Here is an 8,924-nt window from a genome sequence, read left to right as displayed (position 1 = left end):
ACCTGATGGGCGATGGGATTTGGTTAGCGAAGTCTGAGCTGCAGCTGTTCAAGATCCGTAATTGTAAAACACACGAACAGGAGAGGAACGTGGCAATGGTGGTGTTTTAATCGCGGCAAAACTGTAATTGTTGCTTGCACACCCAGATGGAGCCTGAAATGTAATTTTCCTCAAATTAAGAGTAGTTAAAATAGCAAAGCGGGGAAGGCAGTCTGGCCGGGCTGCAGGAGGGAGCGAGGGGCGTGCGGCATACAGAGAGGACTGCGAGCTTGTTCTGCCTTCCTCGGGCTCGCCGGATGAATCCTCCGCCACCATCACCCCCGACCCGAGAAGCCCTTCTTTCAATTACTTTCTGTGTTTGTATCGGCTTCTTATTTTATAACTAAAGTTTACTTGGTGCAGTTAACAGCACTGCCCTCTCCTCCCTTTCTCAAACTCATCGGTTCAGAACGAGAGCCCGTTTTACATTTCCTAAAGCAGAGATACGCAAAGGTGCCTTTCCCATTTAAGGCGGCTGGGGGGTAACACGTTTGGTTAAACCGCAGAGCGTTTCCCGAGCCGCTTTCGGACAGCGTCCCGACAGAGCCGCAGCGCGGCCCAGCCCCGGCCTCCCCGCGTGTGTCCCGGGCCTGGCCCGGAGAGCCGTGCCGGGACGGCCGCTGCAGCTCCAGGAGCTCGCTGCTTTTCTCGCCTTTGCACATTAACGCTAACTTCCACTAATTATCTGAAGCAAATGTATTCGACTAATTAGCATCTGGGCACCACGGGAAACTCTGAACAGTAATTATATTGTGGGGGGAATCCAGAACGAGGGAGAAAACCCGGTGATTTGTCAAGCGAAGTCGCCGCTTGCAGCTTTGCCCCCCGCCAGTGCGTCGGGCTGGGGCCGGGGCGGGAGGAGCGGGGCCGAGCGAGGGGCAGCAGGTCCTCGGCTCCGCCTGGGCCGCTGCTCGAGCGCGGGGCAGAGCCCTGCGCTGGCACTGCCCTCACGGACTGCGCTAGCGCTTTTCCGACTATGTCGGCGGCACCGGTTTGCTGCGCGGTTTCGGCAGCTGCTCCGCCGCAGCCCCGCTCCTACCTGAACGCAGGACGACGAGCCGGAGCTGGGCGGGGGCCCTGGGACGCCAGGAGGAAACCCGGGCTGGGGAGGCAGAGGCGCGGTGCGGGCAGGGGCAGCCCCTCTCGGGATCACGTCAAGTTTGGCACTGCACTTCAGTAAAGAGCAAACTCGGCCCAAATAACGGATGGCTTCCTTTTTTCCCCGTCCCTTCTTTTTTAAGAGAAAATGAGTTTTCGGAGCAATCCGATTTTTTTTTTTTTACGTGACGATCTTTTGTCCTGCGGTGCGAACTGAAGAGAAAAATTGAAAATAACTGGATGAGCTCAAACAGCGCTTCCCTAATTACTTCTGAACTTCTCATTTAGAAAGAGATGAATAGGTATGCATTACATTGCTAAAAAAAAAAAAGCTTTCGGATAATCACCTTACACTTTTACAAAACAGTCTTGCCTTCCCCGTTTCTTTCTAAAGAAAGAACGAAGTCTTCTAGTTGAAAACTAGTTTTAAAAACCAGATATTTCACAGTAAAAACGTTTAAAATATAAGTTGACCTTCTTTAAAGACAGGGAAAGAGATTTAAGCGATTCTCAGTTTTCTTATTTCGTGCCAGAAAATTCTACTGACGAGGAAAAAAACCAACTGCGTCTGATTATTTTTTAAGAGAGCCCTGGGGTTACAATAAAAAAAAACTTTGGTTTTTTTTTTAATTTTTAATTAAAATTGAATAAACGCTTAAGGAGAAATTAGCAGTCACCTCCATCCAAGACCTACTCGGGTTTTATAACAGAATCAAAGCGTATTTAAAAAAAAAAAAAAGTAAAACCTTTTAATACATCAAATATACGGAATTTTAATCTTTAAAGCGATACATTGTCTATTTTAGTACATGACGTAAACCTTACTTAACCCTTTTTACAGGGTGGACTTAAAAATTAAAAATAGTTAAGTGTTCCTTTAAAGAACAAAATAAGGCAAATGAGGTTTTTGGAATAGAATTGTTTTTGTTTTTTCTTCCAGAATACATACAAAAAAATACCAATTCTCTTTCAAGGGTATACACCTTAAAAATAATTGCAATTTGAAATTATAACTGACAAATTGCGAGTTGTTTTTAGTAACAAACATGCATGTAAATTTTTTTGTTTCAATGAGACATTAAATAAGAACGTACAATACAATCATAGCAATTTTAAAGTAACATTAAAGAGAAGACCTCTATCTTTTTATTTATATTCTACAATGGGTGTTCCACTTTTACCTATTGAGCTCAGTTTAGTAATGCACTTTATGATTCGTTGTCCCGCTTGAAGCTAACATAAATAAATACAGTGCTCATGGATCCAGTCCTCAAATGAACACTATTTTATAAAAAGTCAGGGTTTTTTTTTTCTTTCCAACTTTTATAAAGTTTCGCAGGGCTTCCTTCCCTTACCGCTAGACTTTGTGTTGTGTGTCAGAGCCCCGCTGCCTGCACTCACTGGTACCCCAGGGCCGAGGCTGTGGTGAGTCTCTGCCCATAGAGTGCGTAAGGGGAGTAGTAGGGTCCGGTGGCAGCGGGCACGGGCACGGGGGCCCCGGGGGTGGGCAGGGGGCTCTTGGAGTACGGGTGGTAGCGGCTGCCGAGTCCCAGCGCGTGGTGCGGGCTGCGCAAGGCCAGCGTGCCCGGGCTGCCCGGGGCGCCCGTCGTGGGGATGTGCATGTGGCACGCCATGGCCGCGGCCGCTGCGCTGGCCAGCGACGAGGAGCTGGGGTAGCTGGAGAGGAGTTTATCGGTGCCCGGGAAGGCAGTATGGGTCCGCAAGTGGCTAAGCAGCTCCTCCGAGGTGGCGAAGCGCTTGTCGCAGGGTCCGTTGGCCGACACCCAGTTGCAGATGTGTGGCTGGGGGTCGTTGGGGAGCATGAAGCCGTAGGGGTACAAAGGGTGGCCGGCTAGCGAAGGCGGCGTGGCGCCGGTCAGCGAGGAGTGGACGCTGTGCAAAGGGTGGGTGGGGTAGACGAGGGGGTATCCGGACTTGAGGGCTTGGTCGTGGGCGCAGGAGGCTCCGGCGGCGCCTGCCAGGTGGCTGGCGCAGTGGTAGCTCAGGCAGTACGGGTCTCGGCACAGGCTCGCCGTCATCACCGACGGCGGCGACGCGCCCGCCAGCGGGCTCGACCCCGCCGGCTTGCTGCAGCCCAGGCTGCTGGCGGCAGCCAGCTGGGCCCCCACCAGGCTGGAGGATTTGGTGGGGTCCAGAGCCACTCCGTGCGGCAGGAACTGTGGCGGGTAGCCGGCGTAGGCTCCAGCCAGCGTCCCCGGGTAGCTCATGCCCGCCGGGGGCAAGGGGAAAACGGTCTGGCCCGGCTTGTAAGGGGAGACGGGGGCCACGAGGCCGGAGCCCAGAACGGAGGTGGAGGAGGTGGCGGTGGTGCTGCTGCAGGAGGAGGCGGAGTCCGATGCGATGGGCTTGGAGCCCGGCGTGCTCTCCTGGTGCTGGTTGACCTCCACGTTAATCCCGGCACAGCTCACGCTAATCCGGCTGTGGCTGATGCTGGTGGTGCCCGGGCCTCCCTCCGAGCCGGAGCTGCCGCTCTTTCCGCAGCCCTCCGAGTCCTTCTTGTCCTCCCCGCCTTTGCCCTCGGCCGGCAGCAGCCCGGGCGAGCAGGCGGAGGCGCTGGAGTTGGGGCTGCCTGTCCTTGGGGTGAACGGCTGGCAGGTGGCGCTCGGCACCCGGAATCCCGACTTCTCCCCGGCCGCGACCCCCGCGGCGGGGGCGCCCGCGCAGCCCGCCGCCCCCGGCTCCTTCTTCTCCGCGCCTGGCTTGGAGTACGGCTTGAAGCTCGATTTGTCCTCCACGCCGATGTCGCTGAGCTTCAAGGGGCCCGACTTGGAGTCCTTGTCGCCTCCGGAGCCATTGGAGGTGACCGAGGAGAGTTTGGAGGAAGGGGACGGGTCCGGCTTCCCTATCTGCGAGCAAGTTTGTGCCAAAAGGGCCAGGGGGCTCTTCTTTGCATCCAGCTGCGGGAATCAGAAGGACACACAAAGAAAGAGATTTAATCGGGGTCTGAGAAACCCCCCCTGCTTACATAGGACTCTTGTCCCGTAGGTTTCCGCAGAGTACAGCCTGGAAGTAACGAACAGTTTGTGCGCATTCATCAACTTGACAGCCCCCTCCCTTGAATGCACCATTTTCCATAAAGCCTTTAAAAAGGGCTGGGGATTTTCGTATCCCTGCCAGCTCGCCGCGGCCACCTTCAATGCCCCCAGCGTCCCCGGCAGCGGCCCGGGCAGCGCGGAGCTCGGCGTCTCGGCGTCGCTCGGGCCGTGCTGGCCCGCAATCCCGCCCGTGAACTATAGCGACTGCAGCATTTCTGCACCCTGACTGCTGGCACTATTTATAAACAGAACCCGAGCTAGCCGGCGAGCAGGGCTGCCCGGGAGAAGAGTGTCCTCGCTCCGCAGAGACCTTAATGAAATCATTCATTCCCACGGACACACCCTTCCCACCACCAGCTCTGTTTCGAGTTTCGGTCCTGCAAACAGCGAGCTAGGCAGAGGGGGACCAGCAACCTCGATAGAGTAGAAAGGGGACCAACAGGCGCCGCGAAGTACAGATCCGTGTCGGTACTTGAAAGGAATCGGTCGGCGAGCTGAAATAGTTATTCTGCCGCACCCGCGTTTGAGCCTGTCGCTCTCCGCGCCGTGTCGTCCCGTCCCGTGTGTGTCCCCCCCACCCCAACACACTCCCTGCAAAAGCAAGGTTGTTTGGCGCTCGGAGCGCTGCTTATTTGCGTGGCCGGATCGTGACCCCAGCGTGGATCGGTTCCTTCCACCCACCCCTCCTCTCAAAAAGCAGAGAAAAAAAAAAAAAAGCTCAAAATAGCAAAAAAGAAAATATTAATTTTACACAGGAACTAGACATTATCCCAGTAAGCATGGAAACAATACCCAGGAGCGGCTCCTCGCACTAACTCGAGATCAAAAGAAGCCCCTGTCCTGGTGTAAATGCATTTCAAAGCGCAGGAAAGTGCCGAGGGCGGCTGGCGGAGCCGCCATGCACAGCCAGCGCCCGGGCAGGGACGAGGAAAGCGACGGGGGCCGGGTCCTTACCTCGATGGGGCTGACGGGCGTGGAGGGTAGAGGCTGCAGGTATTCAGGGTGTAAAATGTGTCCAGTCCGCGCCGTGAGCATTTTCAAGACTTTGATGGGAAGGCGGTTGGCTTGGCGTAGCGGGTCCGAGGGGGGGACGGCGTGGAAGCAGGGCTTGGCGGCGGCGCTGCTGCCGTTATTCCCAGCGTGCCCGTTCGGCCCGGCGAGGTCGGCGGCGCTGCGGCTGCGGCGGGGGCTGCCTCCGGGCTCGCTGAGGCTGCTGCTGCGCTTACTACTTCTTATAGCAGAAAGCGAGGGCGATGTGATCATGACCCAAAACCTCGCATGAAAACTGGGGCAAGTGGCGCCGCTCGCACTCGGAAATGCTCGCTCGCTTTCTGCGGGCGAGAAAGGAAAAAAGCCACACGCCCCCCGAGCAGAAAAACAAACATACAATGTCCCGTGGCTCTCTCTGGCGGGGAGGGCGTGGGTGGGGAGGGGGAGGGAAAGGGGGAGCCGGCCGGAGAGAAAGAGGAGGAAAAAAAGCCGAGTAATCCTTGGGCTGTGCTGGGGGGCGGGGGTGGGGGCTGCGAGCGTGTGCCGCGGTCCCCCTCGGCCGCTCTCAGCTCCCCCGGCTGGCGCGGCGCGGAGCGCTCGCCTCCGCCGCTCAGCTGTGATGCGAGCCGCTGCCCATCCAGCCCGGGATCTGGCAAAGAAACTCACTTCAAAAGCAGCTGAATTAGTCTGAGATTAAAGCCTTTGCCGCCTTCCAATCAAATGGGACCCCGAGGTGATTGGAGGGTCAAGGGGATGTGACGTTCCCTTTTCTGGGCTTTTTTTTTTTCTCCGTTTTTAATGGTCTCTCGCTCTTTTTTTTTTTTTTCCTTTCTCGTCCGCCTTCCCTCTCCCCTCCCCTCCTTCCTTGTTTTCGCTCCTAGGATGGGATGGGCGTTAATTCTGTGTTTCACATCACGCGCTGCGAGCGTTTTTCTTCCTCCGCAGGCAGCGCGGATCGCGCGGCAGCGGCGGGGCGGCCGCGGGGCTGGGGGCGTCGCGCCTGCCGGGGGGCGGCCGCGGGCTCCGCCACCCTCCCTTCCCCCGCCCGCCCCCGCCGCTCGCACACCGCCCCGAGCACGGCCTGCCGCCCGCCACGCACGGCACGGACGGGCCCGGCCCGCGCCCCCCGCCCACGGGCCGCTCCCGGGCCGCCGCCGCGCCGTGTCCCCTCCGGGAGCCGCGGAAGGGCGCGGGGCGCTTTTCCCGCCCCTCCCGCCTGACAGCGCGGGGAGGCCCGGACGAGAACCTGCAGAGCGCCGGCCTGCACGTCGCCGGCGGCAGCGGGCGGGAGCCGGGGCGCTGCGGCGCGGCTTGCGGCGGCGCGGGGAGCGCGGCGGGATTGGGGGAGGTCGTCACACGCGGGGCTGTCACGCACAGCCCGCCGCCGCCTTTCGGGACTCTCCGCCCCGCCGTCAATTGTCAGTGCTCCCCAACCGCAATCAATCAGTTATTTGTCAGCCCCTGTCAATCCGCCCTTGATTTATGTCAGCTTTTGTTGCTGATTACAAGCCTGGTGTGACTTGAAGGGGGAAGGAGAGAGAGAGGGAGAGAGAGGAAGAAGGAAAGAAAACAGAGGGTGAGACGGGCTCCTCGGGAGAAAAAGCCTTTTAATTTACGGAATAAATCCGTGGAGTAAACTGGATTTAAACTGCAAACAAGCCAGCAACCCGTAGCCCTCCCCAGCTCCACACTGCCCTGTCGGGGAGAGCAGCTGGACTCCTCTTCCCCCTCCCTCTTCGTCCTGTTCGAAAGTGTCCTTCGTCTCTGCACCCGCCGGGCTGAACCGGTCCCCAGCAGCGGGGGCCTGGGGAGGCGGCCCCTCACCCCGACGAGAGTGTGAGAGTACTGGTTCGCCATTTATGTGCTGGATTTTAAGCTAGGCTGTGTTGAGAGCCTTCTGGGTACGCTCACGGTGTCCACCCGGGCGTTACATTCGTCCTGCTTTGTGTCTGTGCGGTCCCGAAGGGTACCGAGTCCTCTGCCCTCAGCCCCGTTTTTACCGGTGCCGGCGGATGCCCCGAGCGGAATCCGCAGCCCTTCAAGTCGCTGGGTTGCCTTTTTCTTTTCCCTTTGTACTTTGCTTCCCACTATCCCCCCACCTCCTCATCCCATAACATTTTTTCACAGGCAAAATGTGTTAATCAATCTTTTACTTTTGTTTCCGGATCTGACATGGTGGCCCACACAATCTACAACATTAACAAAAAGGTCACTTAGAGATAAAACACGTTTGACAAGTGAAGAACAAGGCAAGTGCTTTAGGGGTCGCGTCCAATTCCTGACCTGGACTCCAACCAGAACAGGCGCTGATCCTGGAAGGGTTGGACGAGAGGAAGGACTTTCACTTTCTCACGTTTAGATTTGCTGAACCCAGTCCTTTTTCTTCGCTTGAAACACCGATCTGTCCTAGTCCCTAAACAGATGTGTCAGATAGTCTTTAATGACCCGCTCTTCTTACGAGGTACATGAAAGGCAGGTTTTGCTCGATATCCCCCCCTTCCCCCGCCAAGAGGTACCCCTTAAATCTTGCAGCGCAGTGAGTATATCTGCTGTATTTTATTTAAACCACTTGGCTCTTTTACTACAGTGTATAGAGTAGGATAAATACACGGAACTCCTCTAGCTTTAATAAAGATGCGATTAATTTTAACAAACTTTTAAATTTCTATCTTTTCTCTGAAAGATAAGGTTTATTGGCACAACTTCTCAGTGGAGAATCATAAACGTACTTTCATTTTGCAGTCACCGCGGTCATCTTGCAGGACCATCAAAATTAAAAGGCAGGGGAGAGGAGGTAGAGAAAGAAATCTCGCATAAACCCCACGATATTGCAATAGGACTGACAAGACCCACAACTTGCCCTCAAGGAACTCCCCCACCCCCCCCCCCCCCGGCCCCCCTCCTTTATCTAGAGTGGAAGTGACTTGAATCTGCCCCAGGTTTTCCCCCAGTTCTTTCTTTTGTTGTCAAGTCCAATTGATAAATGGAGTGCAGTAAAACTCTGGAAGAAAAAAAAAAAAAAGCTGAAACCTTCATTTGTGTTCATTTGCATTAAAGTGCTTGGAACAGCTGTTTTCCTTACAGGACCGGGGAGACTCCTATCTGTTTTCTCGTTGTATTTATCCTGCCTCCCAGGGTGAAAGACTAAAGATTAATTGTCTTAAGGTAGAGTCAGCTGTGAGAAGGCTCTCCCTCCCCATTTTTCCTTCCCTCTCTCTTTTCTTGTGGAGGTGAGGGTGATTTCGGGAAGGGTTGTTTTACTTGTAAGCCAAGGAAGCAGAGGCGATAGTCGGTACTTGTATAAAACAGGCAGCGCACCGACGGGAAAAGCAGGGGACGGAGCGGGGGGAACAGCACGAACCCCGATCTTTCTGGCTCAAGTAGAAGCATCAGAGGGTAATTTAATTAGCAACTTCAGAGGACAGCTTTTTCATTTGCTTCTCTTTTTCATTTTTTTTCCTCTCCCCTCAGCCTTTGAAATGAGATTTAAATCTCACTCGGTACTGTAAACTTTTTTTATGTAGAACCTTGTAAAAAAATCAGCCCCAAGACATCTCCTCCCCTTTGCGCCCTCCAAAGCATTTTTGAGCTATGAGAGCTTATTCACTGCGCTTAACACGCGCAGAAAACGATTCCCAGCGAGGGGCTCGGAGTTAGGATGCACACGCGTAGGATCGGGCGGGCGGCGGGGCTGCAGCTTGAAAGCGGTGCGGAGTTTGTGATTTGCCTGCTGCGGGCTCC

General features: G+C 55.4%; 1 protein-coding gene across 2 annotated transcripts; it reads right to left on the bottom strand.

The window, feature by feature from the left end:
• Window positions 1–1,144: 1,144 nt before the first annotated feature.
• ZNF503 (zinc finger protein 503) lies at window positions 1,145–5,681 on the bottom strand. 2 transcript variants are annotated; one of them, XM_058810746.1, is made up of 3 exons: window positions 5,148–5,681; window positions 2,493–4,055; window positions 1,145–1,350 (listed from the first exon to the last, which is right to left on the bottom strand). In XM_058810746.1, exons 1-2 carry the CDS (start codon window positions 5,454–5,456, stop codon window positions 2,535–2,537), a joined length of 1,830 nt encoding a protein of 609 aa, XP_058666729.1. In that variant the 5' UTR covers window positions 5,457–5,681; the 3' UTR covers window positions 1,145–1,350; window positions 2,493–2,534. The 2 variants fall into 2 exon arrangements, with proteins under 2 accessions (XP_058666729.1, XP_058666728.1); XM_058810745.1 differs by lacking the exon at window positions 1,145–1,350 and having other exon boundaries at window positions 1,820–4,055.
• Between the last annotated feature and the right edge of the window lie 3,243 nt (window positions 5,682–8,924).

Source organism: Ammospiza caudacuta, chromosome 9 (genome assembly GCF_027887145.1).
Source record: "Ammospiza caudacuta isolate bAmmCau1 chromosome 9, bAmmCau1.pri, whole genome shotgun sequence".
In the NCBI taxonomy this organism is placed as follows: Eukaryota; Metazoa; Chordata; class Aves; order Passeriformes; family Passerellidae; genus Ammospiza; species Ammospiza caudacuta.
The sequence above is the reverse complement of the archived record's forward strand: the minus strand, read 5'-3'. Positions and strand labels throughout refer to the sequence as shown.

Excerpts from the sequence above, each read along its gene's own strand:
- ZNF503 (XM_058810746.1), bottom strand. The coding sequence starts at position 5,456 with ATGATCACATCGCCCTCGCTTTCTGCTATAAGAAGTAGTAAGCGCAGC. Across the intron at positions 4,056-5,147 it reads CGCCCGTCAGCCCCATCGAG|CTGGATGCAAAGAAGAGCCC; the intron begins GTAAGGACCCGG and ends TGATTCCCGCAG.